Source organism: Rhinoraja longicauda, chromosome 2 (genome assembly GCF_053455715.1).
Source record: "Rhinoraja longicauda isolate Sanriku21f chromosome 2, sRhiLon1.1, whole genome shotgun sequence".
Lineage (NCBI taxonomy): Eukaryota > Metazoa > Chordata > Chondrichthyes > Rajiformes > Arhynchobatidae > Rhinoraja > Rhinoraja longicauda.
Window position 1 is genome coordinate 18,949,954 of NC_135954.1, and position 22,956 is coordinate 18,972,909.

At 42.6% G+C, this 22,956-nt stretch overlaps 1 protein-coding gene across 2 annotated transcripts in view; it reads left to right on the forward strand.

Annotated features, from left to right (window-relative positions):
- Positions 1-22,956, forward strand: part of zdhhc11 (zDHHC palmitoyltransferase 11) — a 122,148-nt gene that overhangs the window by 21,191 nt on the left and 78,001 nt on the right. The window contains exon 1 of one of the 2 annotated variants that reach the window (XM_078415770.1): positions 17,288-17,578. The exons of the other annotated variant lie outside the window; for it this stretch is intronic. Coding sequence (XP_078271896.1) covers positions 17,408-17,578 — 171 coding nt within the window. The 5' untranslated portion in view covers positions 17,288-17,407. Of the gene's footprint in view, positions 1-17,287; positions 17,579-22,956 lie in introns of those variants that run through there. 2 annotated transcript variants of the gene reach the window in all.

The following is a 22,956-nucleotide window of genomic DNA, read 5'->3' on the forward strand; positions in this document are numbered from 1 at the left end:
TTAACTTTGATTGTAGTAGGTTTGGTTTATTGTCACGTGTACCGAGGTACAGTGAAAAGCTTTTGTTGCATGCTATCCAGTCAGCAGAAATGATATGATTACAATGTAATACATGATTACAATCAAGCCATTCACAGTGTATAGATACACTACGCACAGTGTATAGATACGTTAACTCAACTTTTCATGCCTTTTCTAAGTAGTCTTTGAACAAGAAGCAAGGTAGCCCTAACAAATGGATCAGTATCTCAATTTGGTCCAGGTGGAACTAAATTAAGAAATCAGAAATCACTGGTGGGGTTATTTTATAAAGTTAGCCCTTTTTTAAGATTTAAGGCTCATGGGATTGGGTTTATTTGTTTAATCGACTGAAAATAGAGATAGAATAAATGGATCATTTCTAAGAACGAAGGTTGCAACTAATGAATTGTATCTTGAACCCGTGTGCATGATCCCCAGTTATTTAGTCTTTGAGTTTAAGTTTAGTTTATTGTCACGTGTCCCGTGGTACAGTGCATTACTTGCTTGCTATCCAGTCAGCAGAAAGACAATATATGACTACAATGGAGCCATCCACAGTGTACAGATACATGATAAAGGGAATGACGTTTCATGCAAGATAAAGCCAGTAAAGTCTGATCAAAGATAGTCCGAGGGTCTCCAATGAGATAGATAGTGGCTCAGGGCTGCTCTCTGGTTTTTGGTAGGATGGCTCAGTTGCCTGATTACAGCTGAGAAGAAACTGTCCCTGAATCGTTATCATTGTTTTTACAATAATTGTAATATATTAGACTTTACTGATGATGGGTAAGGAATGCATTTGAAGGTTATAAAGAAACTGAAGTGGAACAAGAAAGCCTTTCTGATTTTTTTTTCCTGCTACTATCTTGAAAACTTTATAATGCTGAACATGGGCGGCGCAGTGGTAGAGTTGCTGCCTTAGCGGCAGACACCCGGGTTCAATCTGACTACCGAGTTTATACATTCCTACCGTGACCGCGTGGGTTTGCTCCAGATGTTCGGGTTTCCACCCACATTCCAAAGACATAGAGGTTTGTACGCTAAATTGGCTTCGGTAACAATTGCAAATTGTCCCTAGTGTGTGGGATAGTGCCAATGGCTGAATTGAATTCAATTGAATTGAATAAATGTTATTAGCCAAATATGTATACATACAAGGAATTTGCCTTGGTGCTTTGCTCCGCATTGTATCTCTAGACCCTAAAAATCTGAATTTAACCTTGCTTTTAAGCTTTGCCATTAGGAGATCATCTCGCTCGCTAATATTTGATTATTTGTGGCCTCATTGTCCTAGTGCGCACAACGGCGACCCAACTACCATTTGAAATGTTGTTGAAGTAGTGCGAAAGGAAATACCACCAGCCAACTTGTGCACAGTCAGCTGTCTAACTGCACTGAATTATTCCCATGGCACTTCTCTTCCTGTGTTGGTTTGGGGAAAATAAAACCCAAGTTAAGTGCTGGAGAGAACCTTTCTTCCAGTTGACCTTCTGTGCTCATCTGAAAATCAGACTGAGTTGAGATTAAACTTCTGGTCTGAAAGACAGCATCTCCAAGAACTCCATCTCACTGGATTAAATATATTCTACATTAACAGTATGCTTCATCCTAAATAGAATGAATCGTAGAAGTTTGGAGGAAATCACTTCTGGTACCTTGGTTCTATGCACCACAATTACATAGAAACATTGAAACATAGAAAATAGGTGCAGGTGGAGGCCATTCGGCCCTTTGAGCCAGCACAGCCATTCATTGTGATCATGGCTGATTATCCATAATCAGTAACCTGTGCCTACCTTCTCCCCATATCCCTTGATTCCACTAGCCCCTCGAGCTCTATCTAACTCTCTCTTAAATTCATCCAGTGATTTGGCCTCCACTGCCCTGTGAATTGTGAGGAAGATGCAATAAGGCTGCAGGGTGACTTGGACAGGTTGTGTGAGTGGGCGGATACATGGCAGATGCAGTTTAATGTAGATAAGTGTGAGGTTATTCACTTTGGAAGTAAGAATAGAAAGGCAGATTATTATCTGAATTGTGTCAAGTTAGGAAGAGGGGATGTTCAACGAGATCTGGGTGTCACTGAAAGGAAGCATGCAGGTACAGCAGGCAGTGAAGAAATCCAATGGAATGTTGGCCTTCGTAACAAGAGGCGTTGAGTATAGGAGCAAAGAGGTCCTTCTACAGTTGTACCGGGCCCTGGTGAGACCGCACCTGGAGTACTGTGTGCAGTTTTGGTCTCCAAATTTGAGGAAGGATATTCTTGCTATTGAGGGCGTGCAGCGTAGGTTCACTAGGTTGATTCCCGGAATGGCGGGACTGTCGTATGTTGAAAGGCTGGAGCAATTAGGCTTGTATACACTGGAATTTAGAAGGATGAGGGGGGATCTTATTGAAACGTATAAGATAATTAGGGGATTGGACACATTAGAGGCAGAAAACATGTTCCCAATGTTGGGGGAGTCCAGAACAAGGGGCCACAGTTTAAGAATAAGGGGTAGGCCATTTAGAACGGAGATGAGGAAGAACTTTTTCAGTCAGAGAGTGGTGAAGGTGTGGAATTCTCTGCCTCAGAAGGCAGTGGAGGCCAGTTCGTTGGATGCTTTCAAGAGAGAGCTGGATAGAGCTCTTAAGGATAGCGGAGTGAGGGGGTATGGGGAGAAGGCAGGAACGGGGTACTGATTGAAAGTGATCAGCCATGATCGCATTGAATGGCGGTGCTGGCTCGAAGGGCTGAATGGCCTACTCCTGCACCTATTGCCTATTGTCTATTGCCCTCTGTGGCAGAGAATTCCACAAATTCACCACTCTCTGGGTGAAAAAGTTCCTTCTCACCTCAGTTTTAAATGGCCTCCCCTTTATTCTAAGACTGTGGTTCCTGGTTCTGGACTCCCCCAACATTGGGAACATTTTTCGTGCATCTAGCTTGTCCAGTCCATTTATTATTTTGTATGTCTCTATAAGATCCCCTCTCATCCTTCTAAACTCCAGTGAATACAAACTTAGTCTTTTCAATCTTTCCTCATATGACAGTCCCGCCATCCCAGGGAACAAAATCTTGTGAACTTACGCTGCACTGCCTCAATTACAAGGATGTCCTTCCTCAAATTAATTTTCAGTGACCGGTGAACAAGGACCCCCAGGTCTCGCTACACTTCCCCCTACCTAACCTGACACCATTGAGATATAATCTGCCTCCTTGTTTTTGCCACCAAAGTGGATAACCTAACATTTATCTACATTATACTGCATCTGCCCACTCACTCAACCTGTCCAGGTCACCCTGCAACCTCCTAACATCTTCTTCGCAGTTCACACTGCCACCCAGCTTTGTGTCATCTGCAAACTCGCTAGTGTTACTTCTAATTCCCTCATCCAAATCATTAATATAATAGTAAATAATTGCGGCCCCAACACCGAGCCTTGCGGCACTCCACTCGCCACTGCCTGCCATTCTGAAAAGGACCCGTTTACTCCTACTCTTCGCTTCCTGTCTGCCAACCAATTCTCTATCCATGTCAACACTATATCCCCAATACCATGTGCTCTAATTTTGCTCACCAATCTCCTGTGTGGGACCTTATCAAAGGCTTTCTGAAAGTTTAGATACACTACATCCACTGGCTCCCCTTCATCCATTATACTTGTCACATCCTCAAAAAATTCCAGAAGATTAGTCAAGCATGATTTCCCTTTCATAAATCCTTGTTGACTTAGACTTATCCTTTTACTGCTATCCAAATGCACTGTTATTACCTCTTTAATAATTGACTCCAGCATCTTCCCCACCACCGATGTCAGACTAACTGGTCTATAATTCCCCGTTTTCTCTCTCGTTCCTTTCTTGAAAAGTGAGATAACATTAGCTATCCCCCAATCCACAGGAACTGACCCTGAATCTATTGAACATAGGAAAATGAACACCTATGTCCACTATTTCTGGAGCCACCTCCCTGAGTACCCTGGGGTGCAGACCATCAGGCCCTGGGGATTTATCAACCTTCAGTTCCATTAGTCTACCCAATACTATTTCTCGCCTAATGCAAATTTCTTTCAGTTCCTCTACCCCCCTAGATCCTCTGTGCTCTAGTACATCTGGGAGATTGTTTGTGTCTTCCTTAGTGAAGACAGATCCAAAGTACCTGTTCAACTCTTCTGCCAGTTCCTTGTTACATATAATAATTCACCCATGTCTGGCTTCAAGGGACCCACATTTGTCTTTACTAATCTTTTTCTCTTAACGTATCTAAAGAACATACCTCTTAACATATCTAAATTGAGAGTGAACATACAGTGGCTGGTTGCTCACAAATACTGCTTAATGCATTAGGTGTCCAATCAATTTTTAATGGATTGTTAATATTTCATCAATAAACAAAAGGAGCATTTTAAATTCACTAACTGCTACCTTAAAATCTCCTCTGTCGTAAATCTAGTGGAAATCTAAATTATTTCCACTCATTTGAGCTTCATTTATATCAGTAGAACTAGGATAAGATTCAGAAATAAAGCAATAGAAGAGCATGTTCAAAGTCATAAGGGCTTTACAGTATTTAATTTCCTAATAGAATACCTTATGCTGCCTCTTAAAGTGCCCGGTTATGGTTCTGTTATACAGATGTTTGAAGACAAATGGCTTAAAGCTAAATGATTAATTTAAGATTGAGGTCTTACGGAAAAATTGTTACAGCTATCACAGCGTTGTTGTCTGTATCACCTTTATAGACAATAGGTGCAGGAGGAGGCCATTTGGCCCTTCGAGCTAGCACCACCATTCAATGTGATCATGGCTGATCATTCTCAATCAGTTCCCCGTTCCTGCCTTCTCCCCATACCCCTTGACTCCGCTATCCTTAAGAGCTCTATCTAGCTCTCTCTTGAAAGCACTCACAGAATTGGCCTCCACTGCCTTCTGAGGCAGAGAATTCCACAGATTTACAACTCTCTGACTGAAAAAGATTTTCCTCATCTCCATTCTAAATGACCTACCCCTTATTCTTAAACTGTGGCCCCTGGTTCTGGACTCCCCCAACATTGGGAACATGTTTCCTGTCTCTAACGTGTCCAACCCCTTAATAATCTTATATGTTTCAATAAGATCCTCTCTCATCCATCTAAATTCCAGTGTATACAAGCCTAATCGATCCAGTCTTTCAACATATGATAATCCCGCCATTCCGGGAATTAACCTAGTAAACCTACTCTGCACGCCCTCAATAGCAAGAATACCCTTCTGTTCTTCTATGTTCAACTCAAACAGTTGTAGGTGAAGACCTCAAGTTGAAATCCTGGATCTCTTCACTTTAAAATCTCATGCTTCCTGCACCTGCTTGAATAGCAGACAAGTAGTAAACATTTGGGAAATTATAGTACTTGGCCTGCACTAACATGTAATGATATAAAGATTGCAATCTAAACAAACAGGGCTTTCACTGATGTCCAGAACATTGAGTGATTTTGACAGTGCTGGAGTAACTCAGCGGGTCTGGCAGCAGCTCTGGAGAACATGGTTAGGCGATGTTTGGGGTTGGGATTCTTCTTTCAGCTGATTGTAGTTGGAGGGAAGGGTGGGTGGTGTGGGAGAAATCCTATATCCTTATCTCATTACTTCACAGTTTTTGTGGTTTGTACAAGCATCTGTTAATCTAAACCCACCCCTCATCTGTAAATCCAGCTATCACTTGCAAAATTAGTCCTTCCCCCACTTCTCTTACAGCTTTAACCCCCACACTATCAGTCTGAAGAAGGGTCCCGATCCAAAACATCGCCTTATCCATTTTCTCCGCAGCTGCCTGATCTGCTGAAATACTCCTGCACATTGTGCCCTTTTCTGTAAACCAACATCTGCAGTTCCTTGTCTACAGTAACTGAAGCTGATTTTTTTTCTACAGGGAAATTCAGATTGCAAAGCATTAGGAGACATCAAGTCATTGATAAACAACAGCCAGAATAACTGTGCACCCAATGATGACTGTTTGCTGGGTTATATGCATGTTACTTTTCTCCACCGAAACAATTTTGCATTTCTGATGATGATGTCTTGGAAGGCATCCACATTCAGGAACCCATGTATTTTTTGCATTTGCCCTCATAATTGGTCCTCCTTGAAGCTCATTGCTTGGAGGCAGATGATATACAAGTGTATTTTAATCTTTGTAATTTAGACTAAAGAGCAGACAAAGGTTGCTTGAAATATGGTGTGATGGTCTATTTTAAAATTATTTTATTATTTAGTTTGGCATTTATATACTAAAATGCTCGTTTGTTTGTTTGTTTGTACCTGAACTACAGCCAAAACGGTACACGATAGCGCAACAATTTTAGGCCCACCTTACTCACCGTCGTCCCTTTGGTGCTAATGGAAGAGGTTTCATTGAAATCGGTGTTATATTTTTTAAGTTATTCACATTTTAAAGTTTAAATCTATCTCCTAGGGAGTGAAGGGGGAGGGAGGGGGAAGGTAAGGGGGGTTGAGGGGGATGGAGGGGGGAGGAGGGGAGGGAGAGGAGGGGAGGGGGAAGTGGGGGAGGAGAGGGTGCTGCACCAATGCAGGAGAGGTTTGGGCCCAACGGGTTATATAGACAATAGACAATAGACAATAGGTGCAGGAGTAGGCCATTCAGCCCTTCGAGCCAGCACCGCCATTCAATGCGATCATGGCTGATCACTCTCAATCAGTACCCCGTTCCTGCCTTCTCCCCATACCCCCTCACTCCGCTATCCTTAAGAGCTCTATCCAGCTCTCTCTTGAAAGCATCCAACGAACTGGCCTCCACTGCCTTCTGAGGCAGAGAATTCCACACCTTCACCACTCTCTGACTGAAAAAGTTCTTCCTCATCTCCGTTCTAAAGGGTTCACTTGGTCTAGTTTTAAAAAAATCTTCTTTGAAAATTGGATGGGTGGTATTTGAATGGTATTTATTGAGTGATGATTATGAAATGTAATTACCTTGGAAACATTGTACCATATTGAGGTGAAGAGAACTACAATTGCTACTATCGATTGGCCTTCAACTCTTTATAAACAAGATTAGAAATAAATCTAAGATTTTTATGCATCAATTTACGATATACATTAATGACTTAGACGAAGGGATTAAAAGTACCATTAGCAAATTTGCAGATGATACTAAGCTGGGGGGTAGTGTGAATTGTGAGGAAGATGCAATAAGGCTGCAGGGTGACTTGGACAGGTTGTGTGAGTGGGCGGGTACATGGCAGATGCAGTTTAATGTAGATAAGTGTGAGGTTATTCACTTTGGAAGTAAGAATAGAAAGGCAGATTATTATCTGAATGGTGTCAAGTTAGGAGGAAGGGGAGTTCAACGAGATCTGGGTGTCCTAGTGCATCAGTCAATGAAAGGAAGCATGCAGGTACAGCAGGCAGTGAAGAAAGCCAATGGAATGTTGGCCTTCATAACAAGAGGAGTTGAGTATAGGAGCAAAGAGGCCCTTCTACAGTTGTACCGGGCCCTGGTGAGACCGCACCTGGAGTACTGTGTGCAGTTTCGGTCTCCAAATTTGAGGAAGGATATTCTTGCTATGGAGGGCGTGCAGCGTAGGTTCACTAGGTTAATTCCCGGAATGGCGGGACTGTCGTATGTTGAAAGGCTGGAGCGATTGGGCTTGTATACACTGGAATTTAGAAGGATGAGGGGGGATCTTATTGAAACATATAAGATAATTAGGGGATTGGACACATTAGAGGCAGGAAACATGTTCCCAATGTTGGGGGAGTCCAGAACAAGGGGCCACAGTTTAAGAATAAGGGGTAGGCCATTTAGAACAGAGATGAGGAAGAACTTTTTCAGTCAGAGAGTGGTGAAGGTGTGGAATTCTCTGCCTCAGAAGGCAGTGGAGGCCAGTTCGTTGGATGCTTTCAAGAGAGAGCTGGATAGAGCTCTTAAGGATAGCGGAGTGAGGGGGTATGGGGAGAAGGCAGGAACGGGGTACTGATTGAGAGTGATCAGCCATGATCGCATTGAATGGCGGTGCTGGCTCGAAGGGCTGAATAGCCTACTCCTGCACCTATTGTCTATTGTCTATTGTCTATTGTCTAATTCACCAGCAATGTACTGTGACTGCACAGATGCTACTCATCTCAGGATTTAAGCATTTGCAAAGAACAGGATGTTTTATAATTTATAGCACATACATACCAACCTAGAAAAATCGCAAAAAAAGAGCATGTACCTATACACTGAATGGCTTGATTGTAATCATGTATTGTCTTTCCACTAACTGGTTAGCATGCAACAAAAGCTTTTTGCTGTACATATGACAATAAACTAAACTAATAAAACTGAATTATTGCTAAAAATAAAGCCCTGAATAAAATGTCAAACCTTGTAGTTACAGTGAAAATATTGTGATTATGGATAGTCATAATTGAATAGAAGAAAATGGGCTAAGGAGGGAATTGGCGAGGGACATGTTAATGTTACATTTCTCAGCACAGTGGCGCTGCTGGGAGAGTTGTTGTCTCACAGTGCCAGACACCCAGGTTCCATCCTGTCCTTTGGTGCTATCTATGTAGAGGTTGCATGTTCTCCCTGTGATCATGCGGTTTGCCCTCAAAAGCTCAAGGGGCCTGTTTCCATGCTGTATCTCTAAACTAACTTAAATGAAGTAAATGTGCACTAGTGATTTCATGAATGAAGAGGAAGTACAAATTTGTGAGTATATTTTGGGATATTCTGCTTCCACTTAACTCTTGAGCTTAAAGATCCTCTTGTTTTGGAGAAAAAAGTAATAATTATTCACCATTTATTTGTCAACAATCAAACTATTCATCCAACCTGCATTTTCATTTAGAGTCACACAGTGTGGAAACAAGCCCTTTGGCCCAACGTGCCCACACTGGCCAAAATGTCGCAGCAACACGACACCCACTTGCTTGCGATTGGTCCATATCACTCCAAACCTGTCCTATCCATGTATCTGTCTTACTGTTTCTTAATGCTGGGATAGTCCCAGCCTCAACTACCTCCTCTGGCAGCTTGTTCCATACACCCACCACCCTTTGTGTGAAAATGTTACCCCTCAGATTCCTATTAAACTTTTTCCCCTTCACCTTGAGCCCATGTCCTCTGGTCCTCGATTCCCCTACTCTGGGCAAGAGATTCTGTGCATCTCCCCGATTTATTCGGAAGATCACCCCTCGTCCTCCTGCGCTCCAAGGATTAGAGACCAGCCTGCTCAACCTCTCCCTATAGCTAACACCCTCTAGCCCTGGCAACATCCTCGTAAATCTTCTCTGTACCCTTTCAAGTTTGACAATATCTTTCCTGGGATTTAATTTCTCTCATCTCCATCCCCACCATTCCATCTCAACCTGCCTGTGACAGTTGGTGGATGTTTACATTTAAATGATGACTTTTTACGTAGTAAAATCTTCCCGGTAAACTGAATGGGTGCATTATCAGAGAAAATTGGGCATCATGCTACACAAGGAAATACTGAATCAGGTGGCCGAATCTTTATAAAAGAGATGGGGTAGAGGGGTTTAGAAAGGAATTTTCTAAAATATAAAAGTGATGTAACATTTTCCATCTCTGCTTCCCTCTATCATATCGCCATTCTGACTGGGATAATTTATGGGGTAAAAGGAAGTAAGGTGCAATTGGTTTTTTACCCCCCCCCCCCGAATAGAATTCAACACTATTTACCAAGCAAAAAATACCTTGCCAGCATAATTCTCATATCATGAATGACAATATCTTCACGATTTGAAAAGTGCTAAACAAGTTTGATGTGCCTGAACAAATCTAAACAAACCTGACCTGCTGAATTACTCCAGCATTTTGTGAATAAATCGAAATATTTGTTCAGTAAGTACAGATGCACCACTCATTTGCCAGCAACAGGTGGTTTGGGCCCCCTTTAATCAGGACAAACCCCCCCCCCCCATAAACCCTCCTGACAATGTGGCGCCTAGGCCGGGTGAGATGGCCAATCTCGACCTCATCGGGACTTTTGTGCCAATCGGCGGGTTGAATTTGCCTCCTGTGGCCAATACCCTGGAACTCCATCCTGGCCAGGGCTGGTAGATCCGTTCCCATAGCTGACATCCGCAACCGACTTTGCGGGCCTTGATCTCTGTTGGGCCGGCAAAACGGATAACCCAGAAAGGCTCTGGAACTAAGTGGTGCATAAAATCGGCGGTGGACCTGTAGTTAAAAGATTTTCATTTATCAAAGGTACTGGAGTAACTCAGCAGGTCAGGCAGCATCTCAGGAGAGAAGGAATGGGTGATGTTTCGGGTCGAGACCCTTCTTTATCAAAGTATTGGCTTAATGGACATTTTGGGTTGTGTAGCTTGCTCTGGCTTGACTTTGGAGCTGGTTGGAATCGTGCAGAAGAGAAATGGGCCCTTTTAGCCAGATTCATCCATTCCCACTGTGGTCTTTGTCTCGCTAATCCCATTTGCCCACATTAGGATTAGGCTAATCCCATTTGCCTACATTATCCCTCTAGACCTTTCCTTTCCAAGTACCTGTCCAAATGTCTTTTAAGGATTGTAATCGTATCCGCCTTCTCGAGCAGCGTGTTCCAGATATTCAACTCCCTCTGTGTGAAGAACCTATCCCTCAGATCTTCTTTAAATTTCTGCCCTCTCACCTTAAACCACCACCTAGATTCCCCTAGACCTGGCGAAAAATATATGACTATCTATGCCCTTCATAATTTTAGGAACCTAAAAGTGATGTTCCCCACTCAACCTCCTACATTCCAGTGAGAATAACTTCTGCTTATTCAATCTCACCTTCATGTTTCATTGTTCTGTTGAGGGTATCCATCGCAATTGAAAACACTCTCAAACTCTCCCCTCGGTTCCAAGCAACACACTGTTGCATCTTTTCTGCAGCCTCTTTGCTACCACATGCTTCCTGATGTTTCCTGTGTTTGTACATGCGGTGATTTATTTAACAAACGGCAGCTGGTTTTGACTGTGTTTAAATGGTGGTAATATGGGTCAGTGCAGTAGAGATTTTTATTTTGCCAATCCCTGCTTCATTCAGTTAGAAAGTTGAAGCGATGCTACAGTTCTTAGGCAGTAACTTTATTACGACGCCACTGATGAGTTAAGTTTCATCAATCTGATAAATTTGCAGTAGCATTGTGAATGAGTTGAATTATATTTTGGACTGATTCAATTGGATTCCAGTATAGAGAGTGTATAAAATCTTTAGTTTCACTTTGACCATTGTAGAACTGCACGTTCTCACATGCCACTGCTTTTTCACCCGAGACAGAATTGAGTGGTGTAACGTAATATGGTAACAGGTGCAGTGAAGTAATTAGATCAAGGGCAACCAAAGCAGGAAAACCATGATAAAATTAATTATTCAAATTTGTTATTACTGTTTTAAAATCTTATACTTGTGTTGTAATGTTTTGCTTTTGTATATTTGTTGCTCACATTTTAAATGTTTTCATTGTATAATTAAATAGTTATGTATTATTTTACGTAGAATAGATAGACCCAGAGAGCCATAGAGCACTGAGCGGGGCCCTTTGGCCCTTCGAGTCCATGCTGACCATGAAACTCCTATATATTATTAAACCAATGCTAATTCCATTATTTTTTTTGCCCTCCCACATTTTCATCAACTCCCTCCAAATTCTACTGTTGATCCGTATACTAAAGGAAATTTACGGTGATCAATTAACCGGCCAACCAGTGCATCTTTGGTATTTTGGAGGAAACTGGGTGTAATCCAAACCATTACAAGGAGGACTTGCAAACTCCACCCAAAGAGCAGTGGTGGTCAGGACTGATACTATGTTGCTGGAGTTGTGAGGCATCCGCTCCAATAGTGCCCTGCCATACTGCTCTTTATGTATTGCAGTAACTAACCATAAGACCATTCCTTTCGAGAACAACCTCCAGAATCAGTGTACTTGCCATACATTAGGATCTCGCCTTGTGTTTTGTGGAAGAAAATTAAAGTTGATGATGGAGGTATAATGTAAACTTCTGTATGTATTGTGTGTTCATCTATAAGGTACACATATGGAGGGAGAATAACTGTAAAAGATTATCACATCAAACATATGTACATATAAAAATGGAGTTGGTTTGATGACTGATTGAGTAGAAAATGTAGAAGCAGTGTGTGAATCTTTTCCTCAATGCTTAAACCCGTTCAGAAAGCAAGTCATATATTAGTTGAAATTGAATGATTAACAGTAGTCTCACCATTTCCTGTTTATACCAAAACTTTATTAATGTTTGTCTGGTATCTTGCTGGCACTTTCTTCATTCAGTTGGACAATTTTCGATATACCTCCTCCCTTAACTCCATCCAGGAACCCCGACGGTCCTTTTTGGTGAGGTAGAGGCTTACTTGCACCTCCTCCAAACTCATTTACTCTTCCCGGTGTGGGCTCCTATATTTCGGCGAGCCCAAGCATGGAGTTGGCGATCGTTTTGCTGAACATTTAGGCCCAGTCCTCCTTGGCCTACGCAATCTCCCAGTTGCCAAACATTTTAACTCCCCTGCCCATTCCCATACTGACCTTTCTGTCCTGGGCCTCCTCCACTGTCAGAGTGAGGCTACACACAAATTGGAGGAACAGCACCTCGTATTTCACTTGGGCAGCTTACAAACTGGTGGTATGAATGTTGATTTCTCTAATTTCACGTAACTCCTGCATTCTCTCCCCTCCTTTCACTTCCCCTCCCCCACCCTAGTCGTCCTGCCAGTTCCACTGTTTACATCCTTGTATCCATTTTGTTATCACGCCTTCCCCAGCCAACAATGGGCCATTACGGGTTCCACTCTTTCCGAGGTCCTATGTGCAGGCCTCGATTTGTTCTGCCTTTTCTCACCTCCAGTTCATTTCACCTCCCAACCCCTTCCACACCCCTATTTTCAGTCTGAAGAAGTGTTCCAACCCAAAACATCACTTATTATTTTTTCTTCTTGGTTACTCCAGCATTCTGTGTCTAATTTTCTAAGAGATCCTTTGTGCCTTTTTATTTCTCCAGACTAAATGAAAACCTCTGACTTTTGGGAACCAATAAAGGAATAAATTGCACAAAGTAGTTTGTAATATCTATGTTGCACAAATTGCTGTCCTACATCATGTATGTGGTGAACGATGGGATAGATCTTAATAAACGATTTGTTGATGACATACTTATTAATGTGCAAATTGGCCCGCAATTTCTGACAATTATGAAATATGCCATGAATTACAAATCTTAAAATTAATGGTTGACAGAGAATTGGCCTCCACAGCCTTCTGAGAATTCCACAGATTTACAACTTTCTGAGTGAAAAAGTTTTTCCTCATCTCCGTTCTAAATGGCCTACCCCTTATTCTTAAACTGTGGCCCCTGATTCTGGACTTTCATGGAGTTAACGACATACAGCTCAACATCGCTCTGTACATTAATGCTTGTAAGGTTCCTGCCATATACTATATATATATATTTTTTTAAAGAGACAAAATGCTGGAGTAACTCCATGGGCCAGGCAGCATCTCTGGAGAACATGGAGTGGTAATGTTTCAGGTTGGGGCCCTTTTTCATACTAAATGTGGAATGGGAGAGACAGCTGGAAGAGAGGTGGGGGTAGGAACCTACCACAAGTGATAGGTGGATTCAAGTGATGGGGGGGGGGTGGGGGGTTTATAGGTGGATTCAGGTGCTGGAGGGGGGGGGGGGGGGGGGGGGTTGTTGATAAGGAGATGATTGGACAAAGGCCAGAGGTGGGCCAGAGGTGAAAAGACAAAAAAGTGTGAGATAAGGATAGAAGAATCGTGAAGCCAGAGGTAGGAATATAGATGGGAGGGGACAAGGGGAGGGGAGAAATGGGTGAGAATCCTGGTGGGGCACAGGGAAGAGAGGGAGGGGAAAATAGGGTGTTTAAAATAATTTTAACTCCTCTTCCCATTCCAATATTGACCTTTCTGTTCTGGGCCTGTTCCATTGCCAAAGTGAGGCCACACACAAATTGGATGGACAGCACCTCGTATTCCCTTTGGGTAGTTTGCAACCCGATGGTATGTCATGGCACCTATAGACAATAGGTGCAGGAGGAGGCCATTTGGCCCTTTGAGCCAGCACCGCCATTCGATGTGATCATGGCTGATCATCCACAATCAGTACCCTGTTCCTGCCTTCTCCCCATACCCCCTGACTCCACTATCTTTAAGAGCTCTATCTAGCTCTCCCTTGAAAGCATCCAGAGAATTGGCCTCCACTGCCTTCTGAGGCAGAGAATTCCACGGATTTACCGTGTACTTTGTTCTTACACTTGACTCCCAAAATGCAATATATACACTTTTCTGTATTAAACGCTATTTGCCATATCTCCGCCCATATTTCCATTTGACATTCTGCACAACACTCTCCACAGATCTGCCAAAGTTATGCCACCTGTAAAATTATTAATATACATTTATAATATAATTATAAATATATATATATAAATAAAGTTTATTTTTAAACATATAAATAAATGAATATATATATATATATATATATATATATATATATATATATACACACGCACTTGTGATGATCTTTGTATTTGATTATATATAGCTAAATATTTCTAAATATGAGAAGTTCCAGTACTGATCCCTGTGATGCACCACTCATAACACACTTGTTTTGTCCTTTTAACCTTCCTGTTATTTTTGTATTTGCACATTAATTGACCCTTAATCTCACTGCAGAAATTCATTTCGCTTGCATTTAGCATCACATCTTTGCTCTATTTCTTTTTTCTTTCCCACCACCCACTCCTATTTCTCTTCCTGTGCTCCTTTAAATACAGAATACAGAATACAGAGTTTTATTTGTCATTCGGTACCGAGGTACCGAACGAAATTACGTTACCAGCAGTCACACACAAAAAAAAGAAACACAAGACACATAACCCCAACACAAACATCCATCACAGTGACTCCAAACACCCCCTCACTGTGATGGAGGCAACAAAACTTACGCTCTCTTCCCCACGTTCCCCTTCTCCCTCCTGGCTCTTTTGGGTGAAACAATTCTTTGTTGATCTCATCATTTGCTTCTGCCATTTCCCTGGCCAGCATCCCCAGTCACTGTCAAAGTTGTGGCTGCTCACTTCCTTGAATTATTACCGTTCTTGTGGTGAAATGCTAACATGATGTCTGTTTTCTTTTCAATTGGAAATCCTGCCTCCAAACTGCTTCCCTGCTGTCGAGTGACTTCTTGATTAGTACAAGTGTCAGACGATGTGGAGAGAAGGCAGAAGAATGGGGTTAGGAGGGAGAGATAGATCAGCCATGATTGAATGGCGGAGTAGACTTGATGGGCCGAATGGCCTAATTCTGCTCCTATCACATGACTTATGACCTTATGGCTGAATTCCAAATGCACTGGGAATGAGATAGCAAATGATGTTAAATCAATTCCATCTGTTGTTTTTGTGAGATTCATATTGTTTTGCTTGAAAATTTTAGATACATTATTCATTGAACCTCAACATGAACTGATTCCTTAAAAGATTACAGTGTATATAAGACCAAAAAATAGTTTTAAAGGCACCTGGGGAGACCTGAGGCACCCTTGTGTGGCTGGAATGAATTGAAGCTAATGGAGAAAATATTCCTCCAAATCCAAGTCATTCCATCCACAGTTGTCAAGTTGTCATAGTAGGTCAAGCTCGAAGTCAACATTAACTTGTTCACTGATGCATACGGGAGGGTGGAGTTTCACTCAATGTCCATAGGGCAGAGACCTTCCATCAACCTTGCCCCCATTGCCAATGTCATCCTCTGATTAAAAAAAAGTGTAGGAAGGAACTGCAGATGCTGGTTTAAACCGAAGACAGACACAAAAAGCAAGAGTAACTCAGCGGGTCAGACAGCATCTCTGGAGCAAAGGAATAGGTGACGTTTTGGGTCAAGACTCGAAATGTCATCTATTCATTTTCTCCAGAGATGCTGTCTGACCCGCTGGGATATTCCAGCTTGTTGTGTCGATCTCTTATAATAAAGGTTGACTATGAGACCCTGGAAAATGTTTACCAATTCTCGTATCTTGGGAGCTGCATCCCGAGGCAGATATAGATATTAATGATGAAATTCACAAATAAATTGAGCCAGCACAGATTATGGCTGACTCAGGAACAGTTGTTTGAAGATCAAGACCTCAAGCCAGCACAAAACATGTCGTCATCAGGGTAGCCCTCCCATTTGCTTCTGAGACTTGGACTACTGTAGACAGGAAAGGACACAAAGTGCTGTAGTAACACGGCGGGTCGGTCAACATCCCTGGAGAAAATGGACAGGCGGCGTTTTGGGTCAAAACCCTTCTTCAGACCGATTCAGTTCAAGAGACATCTCCAGGCACTGGAAAGCTACCACCCAATGCTATCTCTATATAATCCTCCAAAACCACTGGAAGGAAAAGTAGATCAACACCAGTGTCCTCCTTCTGGCCATCATCTACAGCACTGAGGCCCTGAATATACTCAACCCTTTCTTTAGCAGGACACATCGATTGCATTCCCGCCAATGGACCCCTAAATCGGGCATTCTATTCTGAGTTGCGTCTTGGGAAAAGATTATTATCAGGTGAACGGGGAGATAGTTTTGAGGATGTTCTCAAAGCCCCTCTGGTTTTATTCCAGATTCAGGATTTTCCAGGGCAATTTTTCATATCGCCAAGAGCAGTTAGCGTATTGGCAAGGTTGCATAGAGACTTTTGGAATGCAGGTCATTAGTATGATGACTGGAATGTTGTCTGCTCACACAGGCCTTGCATCGAGTATCCGCTGCTGTTTCTTCCTAGCACATGGTCAAACGTCCAGTAGTTTAAGCACGACTGCCCCATCTGGTTTTAAACATCAGATCATATCTGGCCGATAAACTGCTGTAGAAAAAGACCAACCTATTTTGATTGATGGGGGAAGTGCTGCGTTATCGAATCGAGTCATTGTCAAGGTACATACATACTTTTGTGATATTATCTGTGCCTGATGTTTATGCTGGGTCCTTCAGAGGGAACGTGCTGTACTTCTCAGCACTAACATACAGGTCCTTGAGCCATCCGCTAATTGTTTTTCCATTCTACATCCAGTTCATCTCAAGCTTGTACATAATGCAAGATTGTTTCATCTTGCTTTACGTTGATTCCGTTCGAGTGTTAGCATTTAGTAAAGGCTGGCCACTTCCTTTCACGGTTTCCTCTTTCTCCAAGGGAGGAGGGTTCTCAGGTAGTTGTGACAGAGTGCAAGATCTCCGACTGAAGGAAACACTTGCTTGCGATTCTGCAGGCATGAGAGCATCAGACTGGGTGGCTGAACACAAGCAGCCGCTGAAGGACTGAGAACATGTAGATAGATCCGAGTCGAGAGCTGCAGTGAGCTAAAAGCAGATTTAATTTTTTTTCATGCCTTTGGGTAAAATGTCAGTGATCAGTTCTGCAGTACACTATCCTTGCTCCTGTGGTGCTCAAAGCTGTGTTCATTTCAAAGGATACAGTTTTGTGGTGGTGAACCGTTATGGACAAGTCGGATTTTTTCACCATTATTTTCAATGCTGCTGCATAATCTGGCACTGGGTATGTACTTTGTTCAATTATCTGTAACTGCAATGTCACACAGTTAGATTAATCATAGTGCTGAATGATCTTCTTCATTATCATTTCAAATAACCCATCTTTAACCATGGCAAACAGTGATTATTCTTTGTTCATTTTTCTATTCTCACAAAAGGTCATGTTGATACTGAGTACTGTAAAATATGCCACCACCCCGATCAACAGCTTGCTTCCTGTGTATGATCTGAAGGATTTTGTTCATTTATCTATCGCAATACCCAGTGTTGCAGGCTGTGCTGTGCATGCAAACTGTTCATGTGTGCATGTAAACGGCCCTTGAATTTTCAGGGCTTATTTCCGAAAAACGTTTAAAGGAAACGGGCCATGTCTCAATTTTTCAAACTTGGATCACAAATATAACAACTCGCCTCAAATCAGTAGGTAATTTACATAACGAGCAGATAAATACCAAGATAATTTAACTGTGTGAAGTGAAACATCGTGTTTTTAACATGGGACACAGATTTTGAGATCTTAAATATTTGTTAGCGTGTAAGACGGCCCGATCGGTAAAGAATAAATGGCTGAGAAGATCGCAAACATTTGGCCTTGCAATGCCATGGAGATCTGACCTATTTCAAATTCGTTGGCCGCGTTGGAAATTTTAAAATCTTTTGTATATGGTCAGCAATAGGTCACAGCAGTTGGTTTTCATTGGTAAAGGCTGCTTTCTACACAATGCAAAATAAACACGTGTTGAGATGGCAGTTCTCAGTGGTGATCTCTTCCTAGTATCCTAAGTGGGAGGATGCATTCAGAGATGAGGTTCGTGCCTGTGGCATGCTGATTACTTATCGCAAGAGTAAGAAAGGTTTAATATCCGGTTTATGACTGGCTTTTTAACCAGGCAGGGAATATAAGCAGATATCTGAAAAGAATACCTTAAGTGTGAAGAAAGACAGAAACACTTATACTTATACCTTGGTATTATACATTGAGGCAATTTGGTGAGTAATGTGTTGAGTCACTGTTGCAATAAAGGAAACATGGCAGCCAATTTGCACATGCCAACATCCCACAAATGGCAGTGAAGTAATTTATTTGATGTTTGTTATAATACTGATTTAGGGGTACGTTTTGAGACCTCCCTTGTACTACAAAATAATTGTGTATGAGCATCTTTTCACTGAGCAGAGTGTGCCTTGGTTTTTACATCAGGTTCTCCAAGGTGGCACCGACATAATTGCAACACAGTGTTGTATCAGCTCATTGAAGTGATTCACCACTAGGGCGGCGCAGTGGTAGAGTTGCTGCCGTATTGGTTTAGTTTATTGTCACGTGTACCGAGGTACAGTGAAAACCTTTTATTGTTGCTTGCTAACCAGTCAGCAGAAAGACAATGCATGATTACAATCGATCCATTTACAGTGTGTAGATCAATGACAAGGGAATAACATTTAGTGCTATGTAAAGCCAGCCAAGTCCGATCAGGGTAGCCTGAGGGTCGCTAAAGACGTAGATAATAGTTCAGCACTGCTCTCTGGTTGTGGTAGGATGATGCAGTTGCCTGATAACAGCTGGGAAGAAACGGTCCCCGAAACTGGTGTGCATTTTCACACTTCTATCCCTTTTGCCTGATAGGAGAGGGGAGAAGAGGGAGTGGCCAGCATTCGACTCGTCCTTGATTGTGCTGCTGGGCTTGCCGAGGCAGCGTGAGGTATAAATGCAGTCACTAGAAGGGAGGTTGGTTTGCGTGATGGTCTGGGCTGCGTCCACAATTCGCTGCAATTTCTTGTGGTCTTGGATGGACCTGTTCCCAAACCAAGCTGTGATACATCCTGATAAAATGCTTTCTATGGTGCATCTGTGGAAGTTGGTGATAGTTGGACATGCCAAACTACCTAAGCCTTCTAAGGAACTAGAGGCGTTGGTGCGCTCCTCTAAGGAATAGAGGCGTTGCCATTACAATGCCAGGGACCTGGGTTTGATCCTAACTATGAACGCTGTCTGTACGGAGTTTTCCCCCTGACCATGTGGGTTTTCTCCAGGTGCTCCGGTTTCCTCCCACACAACAAAGAAGTAGGTTAATTGGCTTCTGTAAATTGTCCCTGGTGTTTAGGATAGTGCTAGTGTACGGGGATCACTGGTCGGCGCGGACTAGGTGGGCCGAATGACCCGTTTCCGTGCTATGTCTACAAACCAAATTAAAGTTGCTGTAGACTAATGTGCTGGTGTGAGAATGGTAAGGTTATTAGTAGCTTTTGTTCCATTCTAGACTAACAATAATAATATGTGGACTTTTGAGCAGGATCCACTCAAATCCTGTGATCAAAGCTGGTTTGATCTCAGCTAAGGCACAAGGAAAGAACGTAGTTTCGTCGATCGTTTCGCTGAACCCCTTTGTTCTGTCCACCTAGGCCTATCCAATCTCCCGGTTGCTAAACAATTTAACTCCCCCCTCCCATTCCCATACTGACCTTTCTGTCCTGGGCCTCCTCCCCTGTCAGTGTGCGATTAAACACAAATTGGAGGAACAGTACCTCATATTTCGCTTGGGCAGCTCACAACCCAGCTGTATTAATATTGATTTCTCTAACTTCAAGTAACGCTTGCTTTCCCACTCTCTCTGTCCCTCGCCTACCCTAGTTCTCCAACCAGTTTCACTGTCCTCCTGATTAATTTTACTGTTTGTACACCTCAATGTCACCTTCCCCTCAGCCAACAATTTCCTTTTAACACCTTGCCCTTCCATATCTCTAGTTTCCCTCTCCCCTGACTCTCAGTCTGAGGAAGGGTCTAGACCTGAAACGTCACCCATTCCTGCTCTCCAGAGATGCTGCCTGTCCCGCTGAGTTACTCCAGCACTTTTTGTGTATCTTTTTGTTTTAATGAAGCGTGGCAAACATAATATCCTCGGATAATTACAAATGCTGAAGGTCACTCAACATCGTTCTGTTCATTCATCCAGAAATTCTTCACTCTTTTCCCTTTTGCTTTATCCATGTGTTTCCTAAATGCCTGTGGAGGTCATTCCGCCACCATTACAAGATTCGAACAATCTCTGTATGTGGAACTCCCAGATATCATTTGTCAAGTAACCTTTTACCTTATTGAATCTATTTCCCACTCCAATTTAAATAATAGTAACATTTCAGTTTAAAAAAAAATCCAATCCCTTGACTATCTTCAACTTCTGTTAGGCTGTCAACTGGGAATCTTTATTCAATTTTAAATTGTTTGATTGATTGAAAGATACAGCATGGAAATGGGCCCTTTGGCCCAATGAATCCAAGCCAAACATCAATCACCCGTTCAAACTAGTTCTGCCTTTTTCCGCTTTTGCATCCACTCTGCACGCATTAGGGACAATTTATTGGGGTTAATTAACCTACGAACCCCCACGTCTTTGGGATGTGGGAGAAAACGGGGCACTTGGAGGAAACCAGGGCACCTGGAGGAAATCCACATGGTCACAGAGGGAACATGCAGACTCCACTCATACAGAACCCAAAGTCAGGATCGAACCGGGTCTCTTGTAACGTGAGACGGCCGTCCTATCAGCTGCGTCACTGTGCCGCGCCAATTTTCCCAATTCTTTTCTGGTAAATATAAAAAATCTTCGGCTATTGGGATCTCCTTGGTGTCTCTGCAGCACGTGAATGGCTCAATTTATGCAATATACAGAATGCAAGTGGATCAATTTATTGAGCACCACCAGGTGCTTAAGTATTGGGTTTGCGGAAATCTTATACAGTTTCGTAGTTAAAATACTGCAGCTGCTGGAAATCTGAAATTATAACAAAAATGTTGGTGGTCCCGAGCATGCCAGTCAGCTTCGGAGGAGAGAGGAACAGTGTCAGTGAAGTTGAAAACCAAGCATATTTTGGATTGCAATGAAGGGAAAAGGTGGTGAGAAGAAAGGAAAATGGTACCATATGATACGATAGAACTTTATTTATCCACAGTACTCTTTGCTGGGAAGCTGAAACAGAAGGGTATTCTGAAGACCAAAAAAAGACTGCAGATGTTGGAATCTAGAACCAAAAACGGCAGGTCCACGTCTCAACCCAATACGGCCTGACTTGAAACGCCACCTATCCATGTCCTCCAGAGATGCTGCCTGACCTGCTGAGTTACTCCAGCACTTGCAAGATTACAACATCTGCAGTTCCTCGCGTCTCCAGGGACCCTGAGTTTGACTCCGATACAATCGTGCCAAGGTCCATTTTACACATTTGTGTTATTTCCCCATGCTTCCTAACATTTTTTTTTGTGCCTTTTATGATTTCCATAATCTGGGGTCTCTTTAAATGTGCACCACTTACATTTTTTTCAGTCTCACAATGCGAATCCTCAGAGCATTGCAATTTTTAAGACAGGAAGCAAACTGGTTTTAAGTTCTAGGAAGGAGGCTCAGTGAACAATTTCACAAATAACCACAAGGATAAGATTGCTACAGTTCCTTCGCACAAATAACTAGTTTTAATTTTTTTATACCTGTCGCGTACTTTGCAGCTCCATTATTCCCGAGTTTGTGTTGGTGATTAACGTTGGAGAAAATTCATAGGAGGGACCTTTATTGCAAGATGCTTGTTCTGTATTTGAATGGCTTTGCTGTTTTGCATATAAACTGTGGGGCGAAAAAATGTATTCACATTTAACAATATAGCGCATGAATGCCCCCATCAAGAACATATCATTACTGTTGTGATATTACAGGAAGTGTGCAATGAACATTTTGAAATTTGCAAAATGATCACCAAATGCAAATTACAAAGGCGTAGATTGCTCTGCCTATTTTTATACTGATTCCTGATTTAGATTACTGTAAAAATACTTTTTCCTCCTTTTGCCTGCATTAGTTTGCCAGGCGTAAATGATGATTGCAACACTGCTCATTGCAACCCTGGGTTGATCTCTTCACTCAGCGGGGGACAAGGACACTCATAAATGTTCCACATAGGGACTTTTGAGAAATGATTGAAGTCTAAAATATCCCACTGTTGTGGCTGCATGGTGGATCATCTTGAATGGTCACCAAGAGGGTAGGGGCAGCACGGTGGCGTAGCGGTAGAGTTGCTCCCTAGCAGCTCCAGAGACCTGGGTTCGATCCCAACTACGGGTGCTGTCTGTACGGAGTTTGTACGTTCTCCCCCGTGGCCTGCATGAGTTTTCTCCGAGATCTTCGGTTTCCTCCCACACTCCAAAGGCATACAGGCAAGTAGGTAAATTGGCTGGGCAAATGTAAAAATTGTCCCTAGTGTGTGCAGGATAGTGTTAATATGTGGGGATCGTTGGTCGGCGTGGACCGGGTGGGCTGAAGGGTGTGTTTCCGCGCTGTATCTCTAAACAAAACCAATCTTTGATATCCCCACCCCTTCCAAATTTCTGACTGCCAT